Consider the following 20,548-nt stretch of genomic DNA (forward strand, 5'->3'; position numbering starts at 1 on the left):
AAGTGGTCTGGTGGTGCTCCCGTTCTGCTCCTCTGCCCCTCTCAACCAGTGTCCCGCTGGGCTCAGTACTGGGTCCTCTTCTGTTCTCCGCCTACACCTCCACCCTCAACTTAGTCATAGCCTCCCATGGATTCAAATACCACTGCTATGCTGATGATACCCAGCTCTTCCTCTCCTTTCCACCTGGAGCATCAGACATTTCTTCACGCATTGCTGCCTGCCTGTCAGACATCTCTGCATGGATGTCTGATCACCACCTCCAACTCAACCTCTCCAAAACAGAGATTCTTCTCCTCCCAACTGGCTGTCCTCCTGTCACAATCTATCGATCAAACTGGACAACTCACCCATTTTGCCTACCTCCTCGGCTAAGAGTCTGGGAGCGATAATTGACTCAAGTCTCTTTCTCTCAGAACATCGAAGCCGCAACCCAGACCTTCAGATACATCCTGCATAATATCTGCAGGATCCGTCCTTATTTCACAACTGACTCTGCTCAACTACTTGTTCAGGCCATGGTGACATCCTGTCTGGACTACTGCAACTCTCTCTTGTGTGGCCTTCCCACTACTGCCATCAAACCTCTGCAGCTGATACAGAATGTTGCTGCACAAGTTGTGTTTGACTTGCCGAACTGTTCCCATGTATCTCCTCTACTCGTTTCTCTGCACTGGCTTCCTATAGCTGCCCGGATCAAATTTAAGACCCTGGTTATTGCCTACAAATATATCAATAGAACTGCTCCTAGCTATTTAAAAGACTTGATCAACCGCTACACCCCAACCAGACCGCTTCGCTCATCTACTTCTGCTCGTTTGGTGGTCCCGCGCACAAAAGGTGAAACACAGAGGTTCTCAGTTCTGGCTCCATTGTGGTGGACTGACCTCCCCCTCTCACTCAGAACTGCTGAAACTCTGTCCACATTTAAAAAGGGTCTGACAACTCACCTCTTCCAGACTCACTTCGCCCATGATCTCTCAAGCTCATGTAAGGTGTAAATGTTCATGCACCGTAACTTTATAATCATTACCAGACAAGCCTTCACACAGCCGCTACTCTTGTACTGTACGTAAATGTTTGTGTACCTTTAAAAAAAAATTGTTGGAGGGTGATCAGGATTCGTCGTCTATCCCGAGTTTTATGCACCTTCTCGTGCGATGAGCATCGGTGCATCAAGTGGAAAGAAACAAACGAAGTTTACTTAAGAATCGCATGTCTGCAGCTATGTCTCTTTTTTCTAATGTAATGTCCAAACTGTATTTTCTTTGAGATGTACGTCGCTTTGGAGAAAAGCGTCTGCTAAATGAATAAATGTAAATGTAAGAAGAGAAGGTGCGCTTTCCAACAGTTAAATTTCCGAAACTCTGACGTGTGTGTCGTGTTCACACAGCTTCGTGATCCGGACATCGCAGTGGTTACAATGTGGTCACAATGTGGTTACTTTCGGTTTGCTCGGTTCGGTTCCGCCCCCTAGTTTTCCACGCACCCGAAAGTGAAGTGGCTCCTTCGCTTCTGCGGCCGGAAGAGGTAACGAACAGGTTCGGCTTTGATTTCTTTGCGTTTATTTATTTCATCACATTATTTCAAACATGGTCGTATACGTATGCTGCTGAACGTTTGTACAGCCAAATAGGGCAAAACTGTAACACCGCAGTCGGTTTCGATCGAACGGTGTCCTTACTGCTGTTATCTTATTGTTCCACGGCGGGGGATGTCGCATGTGTGCTTTCCATTGTGATTGTCTTCTTCACACGCCTCTTCCCACGTTTTTAAACTCAAGACTTGAAATGTCTGTTTTCTCAGCTATTCCTTTCCGTCACAAGAAAAGCTCTCCTAATATGAGCATTCATTATGCTAGTAAAAAAGTCTGCAGGGATATGAACCACCTTGATCGTTGGAGTGCGGGGCTGCGCCTTAACCCTTGCAGTACCAGCTACCCTTTTTACAGTGCGAGGCTTCGACATGCTTTTTCTCGTGGAAAAATAATGGAAGAGTTTAAATATTTCAGTATTTTAAGAGGAAATATTTTCATATTTTCATATGCGCAGCTGGTGTTTCTGGTCCCAAGAGATGTGGTCCTCTGTGCTGATAGTTCTGCTCGGTCTTCAGGTTCATGGTGCTACGGGTGAGTGTAACAAGGGCTTCGTTGCCATCACGTCCTGTCGGCTCCGTCATGAGGCACTGACGTCCTCCGGACTCTGTCCCTCTCTCAGATGGCTTCGCGGTGGTCACGCCCCAGACTCCGGTCTCGGGCCCTTTGGGAGGCTCTGCAACGTTGCCATGCTGGCTGTCCCCAGCGATCAGTGCAGAAGCCCTGGAGGTCCGCTGGTACCGACCCAACAAGTTCACCAGCCCGGTTCTGCTCTACAGGGAGCAGAAGGTCCAGCAGAGCTCCCAGGACCCCCAGTATGAGGGTCGAGTGTCTCTGGGCTCCAGGGGCTCCACCAATAGGGCCCTTAATGAGGGCAATGTGTCCCTGCACCTGGAGAACGTGACTCTCAGCGACAGCGGGCAGTACGAGTGCTACGTGAGCAGTGACAAGACATACGAAAGCAAAACGGTCACTCTCGAGGTGAACGGTGAGCCCAGTGGGGTGATGACCCTCATGTGAATGAGTAGTATTTTGGAACCCTAAATGTTTCACTTTTAAACAGTCAGCAGTATGATTTGATCATGCAGTTTCGATGCTGAAAATGAATTATGAAGAGTTAAGAAAACCTCAGCTGACACTCTTTTACTACCCTCATTAGAGCTTCATTCTTTCTCTTTCCTTGTGAAGACTTACCTTTGAAACAACTGATGACCACCTGCACCTTATCCACATTTTTTTCTGTTTCTCTGCTCCTTCTGCTGCCACTCAGTGTTGGGCATGCCTCCGATGATGTCATCACTTCCAGCCGATGACGGTGTGCTTAACGTGAGCTGTGCATCCAGTGGGTGGCACCCGAAGCCTGCTGTGGTGTGGTCAGACAGGGAAAGGCCTGTTCTTCCTCCTGGTGGTGTGCAGCATGAAGAGGACGGCGACGGACTGCTGTCTGTCCACAGCTGGATTCTGGCCTCACCCTCTCGCTTTGATTGGCTGTCCTGCAAAGTGTCTCTTTCTGACAAGTGGGAGCGAGAGGGACGATTGTCAGTGAGGGACTCTTCATACAACTGCCGTGAGTTGAGTGGGGCGGGGGGCACGTGCACACGGCACATTTCTCACGCACCTCACTGTCTGCTTCAGTGTGTCTACTTTGTGGGCTCAAATCCATGTCTCCCTTCTAGCGGATACCTCCCTGCCATGGAGAGCAGCATTTTTATGCACTCTCCTGTTGGCCATTGTCATCAGCCTTGTGTACCTCTTCAGGAAGAAGATTTTCAGCTCAAAATTGTTTGGTAAATTACCTTTTTTCAGTGTGTATCTCACCGTGCAACTTGTGAACTTACCGGTATTGACATACCGTATGATCGTACAGTATGAACTCTGTCTATCTTCCAGGAACCACACCATCAGCTGCACAGCCAGGTATCAACCCTGTCCATCTGTGTTCACTGTATTCATTCAACTGTTGCTCGCTGGTAATTTTCTCTGTGGAAATAATATACCCACAATAACTGGTCTTTTTTTACACTTTTAGAGGAAGAGAAACTTCTTCGAGGTAAGACTGATTTCCCATTTCTGCGTTCACCATATTCACTATTATATACAATCGACAGAACAAGGATACAAAAATCTGTGTGGCGATCGTATAGCAAAGAGCATCCAGTGAGCTCATGGCCAGGCCATACAATTAAAAAAAATGTATATATACATGTAGAAAATAAAATTCTTGAACATAACTCAGTGTAAACGTCATTTTACTGTGGTTCTAATTTTCTGGATTTTTTGCAGACAAGTACGAAAATGCAAAAGGTAATTTTAAATATGAAATTCTTAGCAATTCTGACTTTCATGAAATTATTATTTACAGATCTGTGTCAGTGAAAGATGTCATTAATGAGATTCGTTTATTCTCTGCAGTGGACATCACTCTGAACTCAAATGCATGTCATAGCTTCCTGAAGTTAAGCTCAGATGGGAAAATAGTGCGGGATAGTGGTGAAAACCTTCCTCCCTGCGGATACTTGGATGAAATGTATGTCCTAGGAGAGCCGAGCTTCAGTTCAGGTTGTGCCTACTGGGAGGTGCTGCTGAAGCTGCCCAACACAAAGGTGAAAGAGTTTTGGGGTGTGGGCGTGGCCTTAAAGAATGCAGAAAGACCCTCTGATGGACAACTTAGCTGCAGCAAAGGATTTTGGGTCCTGTCCTTGCAAGATGGTAAGCTTTGTGTGAACACCGAACCCCGAGTGGTTATTCCTGTGGATCAAGGTCCTCAGACCCTTGGGGTCTTTTTAGACTATGACAGTGGTGAGCTCTCCTTCCGTGATGCTGAGAAAAACAAAGATTTGGTAACTTTGTCAGCCAAGTTTTCTGAACCGGTTTACCCTCTTTTTAACCCTGGAATCGGGGATGAATCAGCTCTAAAAATTTCCACTGAAGTCACAGAGAAACCTGCTACTGCCAACTTACAGACCAAGGAGAAAATTCAGAACAGTGCGGTGTAATAAAGGTTGGTTTAGCATTTTGACAGTGGTGTGCTGTTTACACAATAACATCCTTTTCTGCCATAGAATTGAACAGGTAAATAGTGGTTTAACTATGCACAGATGGATATAACTCAGTTCTGCATGTCACACTGTACGTCCTGTAGCACCATACTTACTGTACATACAGCTTAGCATCCAACCAACAGGACGTACAGGAATTTGTACAAAACATACATGTGAAATGTTCAGCTGTCTCAGAGAACATGTACTTGCGAACCCCAATAAAATGGTACAATATTCCATAGTAAGAAGACAAGCTAACACATCAGGGGGATTAGCAAAACCTTCAACCCGACAAGTTTTGTTTTACTGTGAAGTGTTCAGTAGTGCAACATACTCGTGTGTCCTGATACTATTCACAGACTATATATTTGCTTTATTTTAACTGTATCTGTTATTACAATATTCAGGTCAAGGACATTAACTGAGATTACTATGATAATCTCCAAGAAAGGTTAAAAGAAAGTATAAATAAATTATGTGCTGCTATGCACACCAGTAATGACCACAGTTTCCATGTAATACCAGTGTACTCTGTGTGTGTGTGTGTGTGTGTGTGTGTGCGCGCGCGCGCGCGCGCATGTAGCTACGCAGCTGCATGAGGAGCTGTACATTCATACCTCTGTTTCTTGAACTTATGCTGTTGTATTTGAATCATTTGTCATAATAAACCGTAAAAACAGGAATTGTGGTGTCCAAGTCTGTCCTGCACTGCTATCTGGGACCCACCCAAGCCTCTCAGAAGCAAGATCTCCACACACGGCTTCAACGGGACCACAGACACACCACCAAGGTCGAGTGATCAACCAGTGCTGAACCAGAGAAAGTTGAAGATAAGACAGAAGAACCCATACCCTCAGCTGAGGCACTCGATAAAAGATTGTGTTTCTAAGGAAGTAAAGACATTAACATCAGCTGTATAGACGAGGGCGCAGCTACTATACATCACTCAGCTCTTCTGCCCTACCAGATGAACAAAAGAGCAGGTTCACATCATACACATTGAAGGTCCCATTTATTCATTTGCATGTTTATATTTAACATCTTTTCACTGCGTCATTTGCCTATTTTTGATTTCCATCAGCTGAAAGCAAATGCTGAACATCGACATTAAATCTGCTTCTATTCTCTCAGCTGTTCCTTCACTCTGTTCACATCAGGTGGTGTCACAGTTTTCACAGTTTCTGAGCTCAATGTGCACTAGCAGCAGAAATAACAAACAAGGTTGTAAAGTACATGCAAATGTGCATCACTTGCCATTTTCAGTGCTGTTCAAAATAACAAAGCAAAAAAAAATCCTACGTAATAAGAAACAGGCCACAAAACACAAAGACCATGTAGCACAGATTACCAGAGCAGTTAATCAATCAAATGTGAGCTTTCACTGCTATCATGGATCCCTTCATTTCATTCTGACAGTACAGCTCTGCCCCTTTGCATCAGAACACACTTGTGATTCCCTCAATCGGCCTGTGACAACAGTCAACAGGTCAAAGTGCTTTAATTACTCATTCAGAGCTTTTAGTAACTACAACAGTGTCAAAGATGACCAACAGGTAACTTAGGGCACCGGCACAGTTTTTTGTTACACAACATACCTAAATATGCAGGATCACAGGCTACTGATCGGCATTAATTCTGCTGCCTATCAGTGATCAATGACCCTAACAGAGGTCTATAGAGGTGATCAATTACACAGCAACAGATGATACAAAACAGCTGAAAAAGGGCTCCTTAGAAACCACTCTGCTGTATTTGTATACTATATAAACACAGTATAATGTACATGTTCACAGCTAAATGTGTGTGTCTGCGCGCGGATGCACGCACACCGCAGGGTTGTTTCAGCTACATGTTCGCAGTCAGTCAATCTGTCACAGAAGCTCAGATGCAGGAGAAGCATTGCTGCATTTAGCTACAATCAGTGAGTTACTGCTTAGAGTTTTACTATGGTATAACTTGAGTTAGCAGCATATACGTACACTATAGTATTTTCACAGTGAGGTCTACCACTATCATCTCTTATCCTGTGGAATATGGATTATTATCCCCCGCTCACATAGTCTGCTGGCCCTCAGCCTCCCACTCTGCGTGAAGGATGTGGAGTGTCTGGGACGTGTAGCGTGTCCAGTGGACAAGCTCCTGCAGAACGCGGTACGTCCACACCTTTGCCTGGAACGCTCCGTCAACTTCATCAGGCTCCACAGACACAGCTCCATCTGGAACCTGAGCAGCAGCACGCACACACGCGCATACACATAAAAGAGGTACTGTGTAAATCAAGGGTTTGTAAGTGAACATCTCACAATGAACCTTAATGAGGTTTCCACCTAAAACTGTCCATTATACTTACTGCATCATACTGACATGTATTCATTTGTTAAACAGTTTTGCCAAAAGTCAACAGCGTAAACAAAAGTGCATCATCAACAGAAGAGTTTTTGACAGAGACACAGGATTAAGATGCGCCACTTGCGTGACTGATACCACCACGATGCTGGTTCGCATCCCTCAAGTAGCTCCTAAAGAAGCGCAACTCAAATATCAAAAACATACGTGATCACATCAAACGGTGTTGGACTCATTTACGGAGCTGTCAGGAGACGTGCAGCCGTACCTGGGGGCTGTTGGACGTGCGTGTCTCCTCCAGGAGCAGCTCAGTGCTGTGCAGCAGGTGCTCCAGCCGGTCTCGCACGGTGTTCCTCATGCTCTCGTACTCCCCCTGCCCCCCATCGCTGTAGCCCAGCTCCTCCTCGCGGCTCATCACGCTCCGCAGCAGCGCGAGACACTCCCTCAGGGCAGACCGGAGGAGCCGCAACTTGTCGTAAGTCGAGAGGTCATCCAAGGACAGCGATACGGCCACGATGTTGGGCCCCTCCGGACCGTGTTCCGCCAGGAAACTCTCCTTCTCCTTCTGCAGGTTCGAACGGCAGAAAGGAAGTGAGGAGGAGAGCGATGCAGCAGATCGGCGCAGCAGCAGTCGACTGTCCATCAATATGGGCTTCGCTCGAGGCGTGGCAGTACATATCCAGTGTAAAGGACTGTAAATGTGGTAAACCCAGTGTGTGGTGTCTCTGTAACACCGTGATTCCTCAAAGCGTGTGTGTTCAGGTGCAGGACACACCTGAGGGGTCCTCACATCATCTACTGCAAAGACAAGCAAATCGGTTGGACTGATTACTCGGAACTTGTGTGCGCGTGTGAGGGAGGGACAGAGAGGGAGAGAGAGACTGATGTTCTCCTCAGGGCCAACATGCTCTTACCGCCAGAAGAGAAAGAATTCCGACTGTATGTGGCTTCGTTGACATGGATGACGATGATGCTAAAATATCCACTTTTTGCTGAGCTTACCTTACGCCAATTTTAGTTCAGTTATATCCCCGTCGCAGACAACAAAGAGCCGCAAATCGTTTCTTTCTTTGTCATGGAAAATAATTAAACTTTTTTAAGTCATGCTCAGCTGAACAGTACAGGTATTGGTGTTTTTTTTTTTTTTTTTTTTTTTTTTAAAACACACAGGCCGGCACGGCGCTCGCACTAACTCTGTCTCTTTTTCTCTCTCACACACACACACACTAGTACTAGAAAGACTCACGTAGAGCTCCAGCAGGCGCGCGCAGTCCGCGTGCAGCACGCGGGCCAGAGAGGCGCTTCTCCCCGGGGATGAGCGGCTCGAGTCAGTCCGCGCGGCCATGACAGCCCGCTCTTCGCCGGCGCGCGCCCTGGGGGGACTGCGGGCAAACAGCGGGAGGAGGGCGGGGGTCCGGGGACGCAGGAGGCACGCGCCCCGACCGGAACCGGAAAGGAGCGGCAGACAGACCCGTAGAAAGTCTAGAAAGTGCGGCGTGTGCGTGCGGTCAGTGTGGACCGTTACAGTTTTTATTTTTCCGTCCATCTTCTAGTCTCAGGGGGCTTTCTCAAGTGACTAACACTGCTGAGCTATTGACACTGATTTGCACATGAGCAGCAGGGTAATTCTGAAATTGAAGGTACTGCGACGGGAGGGGGTTCGAACCCAGCTCCTCTCTTTCAGGCAGAAGTTGGGAGGTCACCATCAAGGCCATTTCTCATGGTGTTTCTGAAGCAGCCGGGTTCATGTCCGCACCTGTCCCCGCAACTACTGTCGTCCCTTCTGGAATATTCTCTTTTGTAATCATTCCCATAGTATCTTTCTTCATAACACTTCATACGCACCCCTACGTAGCACAGTTCCCCCGATGAAATTCACTAATTAAGTTTTTGAAGCTGATACTCCTGCACTCCACACTTTCTCTTGGTGGCACAACGAATAGCGCTGCTGTGCCATAGCGCCTGGGTGATGCAGGAGGGTGTGGGTTTGAGCCCCGCTCAGTCTGTATAGAGTTTGCATGTTTTCCCCATGTTGGTGTGGGTTTCCTTTGGGTGCGCTGGTTTTGTACCACAGTCTAAACACATGTTGTTCAGGTTCCCCCATAGTGTGTGAGTAACACAGAGAGTGTGTTGCACTGATGTATGGATGAGTGACCCAGTGTAAATAGTGTATCTAGCAGTGTAAGTCACCGTGGTAAGGGGTGTGGGCTGGTAACACTACAGAGTATCCATTGTAAGCTGAGTTGGAGAAAAGTGTCTAAGTAAATAAATGTCTCTGGTTTAAGTCTCTCTGGGGCAGCTGGTAGTGTAGTGGTTAAAGATACTGCCTTTGGACTCAAAGGTTGCAGGTTTGATCCCTACTTCTGGCTGTAGTACCCTTAGTAACCTACTTACCCTCAATTGCTTTGGTAAAAAATTACCCTGCTCTATAAACAGGTAAATGATTATAAGCATGTAATAATTGTGACCTTAACATTGTAAGTTGCTTTGGAGAAATGCATCAGCTAAATTAATAAATGTAAATTATTAAAGTGCTGCATAGCTCTTACAGATGAGATACTCATAACTGATGTTAAAATTCCTGTTACCTTTGTAGGGCTGTACAGAAGCAGTTTACTGTGGCAAGAAACCCACACCACCCCATGTAAAACATGGTAACCAGAGTTGTGAAGCACCTGTGCAACATACTGTATTATAGCAGCCAAAATAAAAAAAAAAAAAAAAACAAACATTTCATTACATTGAGTTTTTATTGTCCAACACATTTTCTTCTGTAATGTGACAGCAGAGGGTAAACATCAGTGAGGGAGACCGAACACACACTTCAGCACTCTGGCTGCTCAGTCAGTCCTTCTGCAACTTTCTGAACTGACCTCACACTCTAAGCATCCAGCTCCGCTCACACTCATGGCCATGTAACCCCCGTAAACTGTGAACAACTGCGACCAACAGGATCTTCAAAACAGCACATTTCTGCACCGAGGTCAGTGATGAAAACACCAGTGCCTTTTCTCCTAACAGTGGGAATCTGCTTTCCCTCCTATGGCTTAACTGAAGGGCCGTCCATCAGACGGTGCAACACAAACTGAATATTGAAAACTGTCCATAGGGCAGCAGGAACAGGGGTCAGTAAAAGAGCAAAATAAAATTAAAAATGAACTTAACACAATAAGTACAGGTTTCTTATACAATTCTACCAGAACATTATTTTTTAAATGTAATCTGGGAAAAACAGGGGAAAAAAATTATTTTAAGCGCAGGTGGACAAAATAAATATAACTGAAAGGAAACCTCGTACATTAATACTGTACTAATGCTTTAGGTACATTTGCCTTTAGAGAAAGTTAAAGGGGAAAAGACGACCAACGTTCTCGGCCCATCTCATGCGGAGATGGAGAGGGAAAACGTAGGGTTCGCAGGATTTGCTCTAAAACCTTCTTCATTTAGAAAGGGACAAAGACATGAACTGAAACTCCCTGAAGAGAACATGTGGCTGTGAGGGCCAGCTCTGTGCGCTGTGGAAACTGTGGAAAAACAGTGAATTAACAAGAAAGCGCCAATGCCTCTGCAGAGGACCGCAGCCCCGCCCTCCTGCCCCATATCCGCTACACGAGCCCCTGGTGGTTCTCCTGCTGCCCTGCTGTCTCTGCACTCTCCAACAGGACTTCTCCATGGCCTTCTCTCCCCCATCCCAACTCACCCTCACCACTGTCCTGCTCCCCCTGCCTCTCCCACATGACCCCTCCTTCCTCCCTCAGGCCCCCGCCTTCAACTGCTCCTTCCCAAGTCACGCCGTCTGGCCCCCCAGGCATGGCATCTACAGCAGCCGTAGGGGCAGAGGCTAGCGTGGAGATGGTGCTCAATGCCAAGCCCTGGGGCAGGAGTGCAACAGGCTGTGTGGGCAGCGTCAGAATCTGGGCTTGGGGCGCGACAGGGGGGATGACCTGCTGAGGGGGCAGGGCCTCTGCCTCGTGCTCCATCTGGCCAGCCCCAGGCAGTGCCTCCAGCAGAGGTGCAGGCGTGGTAATGAGGGCACCCGCATTCGCCGCCAGTGCCTCAGCTATCAGCACCTCAGGGTGACTCTTGGCCTTGTGGGCCACCACGCTGTCCTTCTTCTCAAACTTCTTGCCACAGATGCTGCAGGAGAACTGGTAGAAGGCGTCAGCATCGTGCTTCTTCATGTGCCAGTTGAGGGAGGCCTTCTGTCTGCAGGTGAAGCCGCAGATCTCGCACCTGCGGCAAGGAAGGGGGAGGTGAGGCTTGGGGCCAGCGGGACGCCCACTGGGATAGCACTGATCGACTAGGGGTTCACACCAACAGGACTCACTGCAGTGGCTTCTCGCCCGTGTGGATCATGCGGTGCACAGCCAAGTTGTGGGAGCTCTTGAAGGCACGGGCACAGTACTCACAGATGTAGTCCCTCTGGTCTGAGGAGACAGTCACAGACATACACATACAAAAAAAAAAAAAAAAACTGGTCACAGAAAACACCAAACCTTTGCTGAATCCAGAATTGGTATATCCCCAGTATGCACCCGTTCAGGTATATACATGCATGGACTGCATGTGGGAGCATGTACCTGTGTGGTGCTTGGCATGTCTCAGGAGTTGCTTCTGGAGGCGAAAGAGTCTCCCACAGGACGGGTGTGGACAAACATACTTCTTCTTCAGCAAGTGCTGGTACTTTATGTGGTGCTGAAAGGGACAGGAAGACCAAGAGCTCAGTGTCAAGTTTGTACACAGGTAGGACACTTGTTGTTGCCATGGATATTATTGTTGCTAACCAACCTGGAGGTAGCGTGGATGAGCAAGAACAGTGCCACACCCTTCCATCTCACAGCGCACATACTGGACGGGAGGCTTCTTCCTGTATGCCAAAAATGGTGAAATTACCAGATTCAAAAAGATACACTGGCTCTTTGGGTTACAAATATTTGAATTACAGATGATCAAAAAGACAAACATTTTTTAAAATTCTTTTTCCTTCACTGACCCCTTTTGCAAAAATTTGTCGAAGAGCAGGCGCAACCTGTGTTTATCCTTCAAGCCAACAGGTGGCAGTAAAGCGTTTGTCTGATGTTTCTGATTGTTGTGTTCAAAAACACGATGAGGAATGTTGCACGTTTAGAACATGTCAGAATTACGCATTTTCCAGTCATTTTAAATTAGTTTCAACTGTCATGTAGCTCAAAGGAAAAAAATGCATATATTACAGTAGCTATAACCAGAATCTCCCCAGTGAATAAAGTGAGGAATATCTGTATTATTAACCCTTCACTGATTTTTATTATAACTTAGAGAGTAAAAGTGATGTTGGAATTATCAACACATTTCTGGTGCCAGCTCTGTCAGGAAGCTGAGGAGATGTGCATGAGATGAATAACTAAGAAAATGTTTAGAGTACTCTTACAGGAAAATGCCAATAATCACTTCAAGAGGGAATGCTTACCTTCTCTTTGGAAGACGAGGACTTTTGTCATCTTTCCGCCGTCTGCCCCTCCTACAATTAAAGGAAAGAAACTGCCTCAGAAAGGTCCCAGCAACACAGCTCTCAAATTTCTTCTATTCCAGTGGATTTAGCTTGCTTAAACAAGACATACCATCATTAAGTCATTTACCTGATATATACGGGGATATAATACACTTTTATCGGCAGACACAATTTTTGTCAAAAAATTCTTAAATTCGCAGCCCAAAAACAGTTCCAATTTTATGGCAACAATTTCAGCTGCACAGCTCACTGTGACCTGTGATTCTGAGTTATAAAGTCATTTCTGTTCCCCAAGTTTAACTTTTAGTTCAGATAACTTCACTTAATGAAAACAGATTTGAAATGTCTCAAGTGTAGACGCATCTATCATGATATAACATCTTGTAACCGTTTTATTGTTAACTGAAGCTGCTTCATTAGATATCAATCGAATTAATTTTAATAAAAAACTAAGATTACCCATCCCACTACGTTCGTCACAAACTTTTTTTCCTTTATTAGGAAACCATGTTCAGCATTCAGATTAAAGCAAATACAAATATTATAAACCAAGGATAAATAACTTAGTCTATATTAAATTACAGCAGAGAAACTAGCCTTATGTACTATATTTTAATCCGCACGCACAATTTATTTTTAACTAGTATACCATACAGATAAACCCCATTATAACACGCTCATTAGGGCCCATAAAATGTCACTGCAAAAAAAGCAGGGTCGCGTTGAATTGAAGTTCAAGAAAATCAGCGTTCAAACTGACCAAATGTTGACCCTTTATCCTAAATCACCCATATTTTCACCCTATTTGACCTGTTTTTTGCACATTTACTTTCTGGCAAGTATATTATCTTTGAATTAAAGAATTCCACAAATTAATGGTTGTTACAGTAGAAATTAAAACAAATTAAATCTTTTTACTTAACAAAACAAAGTATTTTAAAAGTTTAAAACCACATTCACGCAAGTTATAAAATTTCATTTTGCTCTCATTCTATTCAAAATTAGTTTGATAACAAAAAACATTCAAGAATACATGCACTGTATGCGTAAACACTACTAACTATGATGGCATATCAGTAATCATTATTTACAGTTTATTTTTAATAAAAAAAAAAAAAGATCAAGTGTTCATTGCTTGAATGTAGCATGTCGCTGACAGCAAAATCTAGAATACTTCTGAGTTGGAGATAGAGCCGGTACTCTAGTTACGTTATGGATGATCTCAATGTCTGTCCTGTGCTAATCCATTGGACATTCGTCATCGGCAGAGTGCCACTGGTGTACGTCTTCTTTGCTGGATGTCGGTTTCAACAGCTTCTCTGCCTCACGCACATCGTCTTCTGTGATGCCGTACAGGTCTGGCTCGTAATCACGATCTTCCGTGGTGGACTGGCATGATGAAAAGGCTGGCCCCGGACCATTCTCCCAACATTTGCCCAGGCCTTACCACCTAGCTGGCAAACTTCCATCATGTTCACGCTTTTCAGACAGGCTTCAAGCATTGTTCAGTCGTCTACAATTCTACGAATTAATTCCCCACCTGTAATTCTGCTTGAATGCAGAGATGATGCCCTGGGCTAGGAGATGGATCTTGGATGTAGTGTTCTTGAATAGGTAAGAGATTTGGATCTTTCCATCACAGCTTACTAGGAAGGCAACTGGTGGATGAGCGGGACAGCTGTCAAGCAAGAGAAGAGCTTTTGGGTTCTAGCTCCTGCTTATGCAAATGAGTGTGGATGGCAAGAACAAAAAGTTTTGTGAAACCAATCCTCAAATATGACACTTGTCATACAACCATTGCTGCTGTGCGTGTACTCAAACGGTAACAACTTCATGTTGACATGGTGGAAGCAGCTCGGGAGAGCGAGATTTGCCAATCATGAACGGTTTTAAACTTATGTGTTCCAGTCTTGTTTATACAAAACAACGTCACGCAATCTTTGCGTTTTTGAACCCCTCAAGTCAGTGAGCGTCATCTTTGCTGGCCAGCATATGGTCTGGGATCATCTTGTAGCAGAAGCCTGTTTCCTCATAGTTGTACACTTGTTCTTCTATGTAGCCACCTTCTTTTATGAGAGTTTTTAGCTCAGCTGGGTATTCACCTGCGGCAGCACTGTCGGCAGAGAAAATTTCTCCAGACGCTAACACTTTAGAAATGCCATGACGGTGTTTAAACCAGTCTAGCCATCCATTGCTAGCTTTGAACAGTGAGGTTTCTTCATTGATGTGCTTGTCAAATTTCTCAGCTTGAGCTTTGAGAATAGGACCAGAAATTGGAAGGCCTTCTGAGTAAGTTTAAACGAACCACACATACAGGGAGTGATCAAGACTGACATCTTTGGCTGTCTTCAAGCATTTGGCTTTTAGTCCTGCTTATTCTTCAACTTTGCAAAGTGATGTGTACAACTTTTCTTGAGATTTCCAGCCACAAAGTGTTGATTCCGGTATCCCCAGGTCACGTGCAACTTTAGTTTGACTTTTAGTCTTCATCGCGTCAAGTGCATAAAGTTTATCTTTCTTTTTCTAGCAGTTTATTCCATTTTGATTTAAAAAATAAAAAATAAAAAAAATAAAAAAAAAACAAAATTAACACGCAAAAAAAATTCACACACATCCAAAAGTCAGACAGCAGTCCCAACATGTGTGTTTACGAGCACGCTAAACTGCAAATGGCTGCTGATAATAAAGACAACATACTGCCCAAGACAGAAAAAACAAAAGAAACTGTTAGCTTTTGATAACTGTAGACAGTCACAGGCCACAGTGGCCACCAACAGAAATCCCGCATGATACTGAGCGCTTTGACAACAAACTCACTAATTCACAATACTACGAAAAAAGGCCTTTGTTTTGATTTTACCGGAAACTTGTTTGCGTTCTCTGGGTATTTTTAAAAAGTTTTTGTTGTTTGATATTAGTTTAGAATAGTCTTTTGAAACTAACATCACCGTTCGGTAAGTGTGATTTGCCAACAATAAATTGATGGCGGGTGCCGAGACAGGTGTAAGACTAAGAGGCATTTCAGCATTTCTGACCCACTAGCAGTGTAAGACAGTTTGCAAAGTTTGTAAACTTTGCCAACTTTGGAACTTTTCAATGCGGTTTCTCACATTCCTGAAAGAGCAAAAAAGGGTCCAATAACCCATTGCATCATATCCAAATTCGCAGTAAATCAGGGTTTTTCTGTATACACTAGTAGTTCTGACTGGGGACAGCAGCTCTGCTTCCGCTGATCTGTCACTCGATATCACCGGCCACTTAGTGTTTGTTTCACTATAACTGTACTTCTGCACGATTCAAAATAACTTAGCGTTTATGGGAGATATGGTACATATTAGTAATTTACAAATTGTGGGTTGCTGCATGTCAGGTGGTAGACTGGAGGTTGGACATCTTGGTTTTATGCAAAGGAATCAGTAATTAGTCTCGTTATGGTGCTCATAAAATGGCTTGGTAACTATCCACTTGTTCTCCACTGAGCAGTCTAAGTGGTCCGTTGTCATTAGAAGTCCGCCAACATCACAAGAACCATCATTAAGCACTCAGACCCCTCACCCTGCCCACTCACTTCCTCGGAGGCTCCGCCTCCTCTCCAAACTCATTTTCCAACTTCACTTCGACCTCTGCTCCTCCTTCTGTTTTAATCTCTTTGTCCCTCTCCTTCTCCTGGTCCTTCTCCTTCTTGTCCTCCTTCTGGCGGTGGACCCGCCGCCGTGGTTTCTGGGGATCCCTGCAGAAACAAAACACATAGAGAAGAAAAAGTTAAGGCTACAAACCTTTTAACCCAGCACAACTTACTGTAACACTGCAACACTGGCTCATCTTTGTCTGATGAGTCACTTGCATTGAAAACATAAAAAATTGTTTTTTAAAAATTCACTTTTCTGACAGTCGAAATACCCTGAGAGCACCTCAAAGTAGAACACAGTTGAAAGCAGTGGGAAGCAGTGAAAAGACCTGTAAAGTGACACAAGGCATTGTGAGCGCCAACAGCAGCACCTCAGTTCTCTCTGCAAATGCAGCCGTCTTTGACTTCTTCATGTCATTTGCTCACGTTTTAAGTTTTAATTTGTGCAGTAAAACAGCCAGTGGCAATGGACACTCCATCCAAAGGCAAGAGTAATGACAATACACTACGAGTAGCTGCACACTGTACTTCAAAAGGGATGCCATCCACCCTACTGCGAGGAAGAGAACTCACTTTATAATGCCCCACATTTTAAAGTCAAGGACCCAATGAGTCCAAAATGATCTCTCTCACACACACACACACACACACACACACACACACACACACACACACACTTTCTGAACCGCTTGTCCCATACGGGGTCGCGGGGAGCCGGAGCCTAACCCGGCAACTCAGGGCGTAAGGCTGGAGGGGGAGGGGGACACACCCAGGACGGGACGCCAGTCCGTTGCAAGGCACCCCAAGCGGGACTTGAACCCCAGACCCACTGGAGAGCAGGACCCGGTCCAACCCACCGTGCCACCGCGCTCCCTTGCATGATCAGACATATCCCTGCCATTTTGGAGTCCGTGAAATCCAACAGTAAAATCACAATGTACACTAAATGCATTTGTGTCTGAGATACTTGAATACAAACACATTGTTTTAATGTGTGTCCAGGTCACAGAACACCTTTCATCTTCAGGCTTGTAGTTCAGGTCACTTGGGTCATCTGTGAAAGGAGGGTCATCTTCCACAAGCACGTCGTCGTCATCATCATCATCATCATCATCATCATCTTCTTCTTCTTCACTAAAACATACAAAAACATGTCAGTGATCAGCATACACACAGGGAACTGAGAAAATGGTGCAGAGGGATTCTTGATCTTCGCTCACCTCCCGCCAGTCCTGTCTACACCATCGCCCGATGCTCCTGCAAACAAGGACATGGCATTTCACAATGACCAAGGAAACCAAATGTGACCAAACACCTACACATACATACATACATACATACATACATATATATATATACACACACACACACACACACACTTCTCATGATTGCCCACACTTATGTCTGAACACCATCTATAATGAGGCCACTGGCACCATGGCTCCCACAAAGCCATAGGTGTGGATCTGGAAAAACGATCCATGTCATGAGCTGTTCTTTAACAAACCAGCACACAGGCGCACACACGCGCACACACAGTCCCTTACGGTAGTCTGGCTCGCTCTTGCAAACAAGGGGCACTAAAGGACGGGGCGCCTGCAGGGGGCCTGCTCTCTGTCGGGGTCTCGAAGACCGGGTGGCTGTTGGAGTAACAAGAGCCAGTTTCCATGGAAACAGCAAAACTAGTATGACGTTACACCATAAGGACAGTTTTGATAAAGCAAGGATAACATTATTTCAGCTTACCTTTGTCCAAGAACTGTTTATTTTCTTCAGATCTGAAAAGAAAGAACTCTCTTATTAGTACAAGGAATAACAGAATAATAATATAAGGCAAAAGAACTGAGCCGGGACAGAATTCCTCGTTAAACTGGGAATCGATCGGGGCTCCAGTCGTGGTGGTCACATTTTTATTTTACCACATTCATTCAACACAACACAAGCTTGCAGACTGGCAGTACTTTCGGTCAAATGAGCACAGCTACTGTATGGCTATGGACTCGGGAGCCACAGGTCCAGCAAAATCGCCCAGACCGGACCGGGCCGGGCCCATGCACTCACTCTTCCGCGAGGGCCTTCTCATCCTCGGCTTCTCGTGGCGTCCCGACACGGGCCGCGGCGCTCCTCCTGCGGCGCGTGAACTCGGCTCTTCTCCGGTGGCTCCCCTGGCTCCCCGAGCTGCGATCTTCGTCGAGGTTCCGCCCAGTCACTGGCCGCCGAGCGGAGCGGTCCCGCAACACCCGCCCGGAGCCCGGCGCATCGCTCGGGGCCGCGGAAGGAGCCCCGCTGTGTGCACGCCTGAGTACGCGGGTTCTGAGCACCCGCCCCGGGCTCGACGGCTCACTGGGGGTCGAGGCCGCCGCCGTGGCCTTCTGAGCGGGCTGCTCGGAGCTGCTCCCGTCGGCCCGGGCGGTGTCAGGGTCCATGCCCGAGCGTGTCCCCTGCGACGCGGCCTTCTGCTGGAGATCACAGCTCGATTCCCTCTGGAACGGCAGAAAAAACATACTTATAAAGGCAGTTATAAAGAGGCCCGTATTTCAACTGAAACAGCTAGGCGAAACATATTCACCTATTTCTTTCACAAAACCACTTTTAATTTCGCCCGCCAATTAATAATTATATTTTTGATAGCAATATTTTTATTTTTAAAGACCCACTCACTGTTTTTCCTCTCTTAAAGCTATAGTAAACCTGCTTTCCGGGCGGGCCTAGACGTGCGGCGATCAAACGCGCTTTGTGTCGCGTCTCCTTTAAGGAGGAAACGAGCCCGAATTTTTCGCTCCTTTTGGCCTGCTCGTTCACAAGTCTGTGGTGCACTATGGGAGATGTAGTTTTTCTTGTAACATAAAGGAGCCATCTGGTACCCTAAATCGGAGTAGGAGTTTTTCGAGCAAAAACACAGAATAACGTTCATCCACAGGACGAAACCTCACTGCCAGTCGAGCTTCGTCCTGGTTCACAAAGACGCCGGTCTTTTATAGGTAATGTAGTCTTTTAGTGATTTACATCTGTTTTGCAGAGAAGACATCATTGTTTATAGTTATTATGTTTAAGAGAAAAGATGCTTGTATTGTAATACAACATAAAAGCACATAAAAATAGTAAAAAAAAAAAAAAAATTAGGTGTTTTTTCTTTTAAATATGTGTTTATCATTAACCAAAATTATGTAAATCAAAAGCCAATTTGGCTCTGTGATAATTTACTAAGTAAACTGCACTAGGGGGGCAAAGTAAACAAGTTCCTTATTTCTTTTGTACAAGGTAATCACCAACATACTTAGACATGCATATCGAACTTCTGCAGGCATAGAGTGGAGTCCATCCTCTGGGGTGCATCACCTACTGGTGCGGCTTTCAATACAAGATACATACACATACGCGTTGTCCAAGGCCAATAGTGTCACCAGAGACATCAGCCATTGTGCATAGTGACCTCAGCCAAGAGGGCCAGAACAATCAGTACTTTCTTCAAAAGATTCATGGACAACTTTTACCCACAAGCCATAAGATTCCTCAACACACACCCACACTTTGTTTGACAATTGCACGTTGTCTTGAATGTTGTATGTTGAATGTAATGTATCAATGTTAAACACTTACTGCCTCTTTTATTGTCTGTATTATGTCTGCTTTATTGTCTGAATTTATTGTTGACTGTATCTATTGTGTGAGTCTGTATTTATTGTATTAATTGTATTCACTGTATGTATTTATACTGTCTGTGTGTCCACTCCCCCTCCAGCCTTGCGTCCTGTGTTGCTGGGTTAGGCTCCAGTTCGTCATGACTCCCCTCGGGACAAGCGGCTCCAGCCAGCGTGTGTGTGTGTGTGTATTTCCATGGAGCCGCTGCACTGCATGCCCCACATGTGTCATGGCTGCAGATACAAAAGTACTTCTGCACTGATTTACCTTCACATTGTTGCACTCGCCAGAGGTTTTTCTCCACAGTGATGCACAACTAAGATTGAACAAAAGTGCAAGCACAACAATCAGACGGTATACGCACAGATAGACGCACAGCTGCAAAAGCACAATTTGTTGCCTGATTTCGAGACCAAGGCTGTAACAATAGGAACTACTGTTATACATGCTGTTGCAGCAGGTGTCAGTTTTAGAGAGTGTACTGGGGAAAAGCTAGCCCAGACAATGTGAGTGTATAAGTGTAGTGTTCTAAGTTTATTAAACAGTCATTTTAGAACTAGGACTGTCTGTCTTTGCTGAGAAGAACTGACAAAATAAAATAAAGGACAAAGGCCGAGTTCCATGTTGGTGAGGGTGCCACAGCCGTGTGCATCGTGTGTCCGTATCATGTCAGCCTCAACGGTGTACACTGTGGAAGATCGGGATACCACATGGTAACCATGTGACTGTAAACGAAAAAGCTCATAAAAATTCGGCTTGAAATCTGAATTTTAATACACTTCTCCTGGTGCAGAAGGTGATGTAGAAAA

General features: G+C 45.4%; 2 protein-coding genes across 4 annotated transcripts; one reads left to right on the forward strand and one right to left on the reverse strand.

Moving 5' to 3' along the window:
• Positions 1-1,476: 1,476 nt before the first annotated feature.
• On the forward strand, positions 1,477-5,173 carry LOC108931104 (butyrophilin subfamily 1 member A1-like). Of its 2 annotated transcripts, none has more exons than XM_029252350.1 (9): positions 1,477-1,527; positions 2,049-2,125; positions 2,214-2,579; positions 2,862-3,158; positions 3,268-3,378; positions 3,482-3,508; positions 3,621-3,641; positions 3,875-3,895; positions 4,004-5,173. In XM_029252350.1, exons 2-9 carry the CDS (start codon positions 2,071-2,073, stop codon positions 4,585-4,587), a joined length of 1,482 nt encoding a protein of 493 aa, XP_029108183.1. In that variant the 5' UTR covers positions 1,477-1,527; positions 2,049-2,070; the 3' UTR covers positions 4,588-5,173. The 2 variants fall into 2 exon arrangements, with proteins under 2 accessions (XP_029108183.1, XP_029108182.1); XM_029252349.1 differs by having other exon boundaries at positions 1,494-1,538.
• A 4,567-nt stretch (positions 5,174-9,740) lies between these two features.
• On the reverse strand, positions 9,741-19,102 carry LOC108931094 (E3 ubiquitin-protein ligase ZFP91-like). 2 transcript variants are annotated; one of them, XM_029252563.1, is made up of 12 exons: positions 18,759-19,102; positions 18,159-18,580; positions 17,844-17,875; positions 17,645-17,737; positions 17,318-17,354; positions 17,112-17,231; positions 16,038-16,199; positions 12,428-12,478; positions 11,767-11,845; positions 11,559-11,673; positions 11,306-11,405; positions 9,741-11,211 (listed from the first exon to the last, which is right to left on the reverse strand). In XM_029252563.1, exons 2-12 carry the CDS (start codon positions 18,521-18,523, stop codon positions 10,584-10,586), a joined length of 1,782 nt encoding a protein of 593 aa, XP_029108396.1. In that variant the 5' UTR covers positions 18,524-18,580; positions 18,759-19,102; the 3' UTR covers positions 9,741-10,583. The 2 variants fall into 2 exon arrangements, with proteins under 2 accessions (XP_029108396.1, XP_029108397.1); XM_029252564.1 differs by lacking the exon at positions 18,759-19,102 and adding an exon at positions 18,667-18,752.
• Positions 19,103-20,548: the final 1,446 nt, after the last annotated feature.

Source organism: Scleropages formosus, chromosome 5 (genome assembly GCF_900964775.1).
Source record: "Scleropages formosus chromosome 5, fSclFor1.1, whole genome shotgun sequence".
NCBI lineage: Eukaryota > Metazoa > Chordata > Actinopteri > Osteoglossiformes > Osteoglossidae > Scleropages > Scleropages formosus.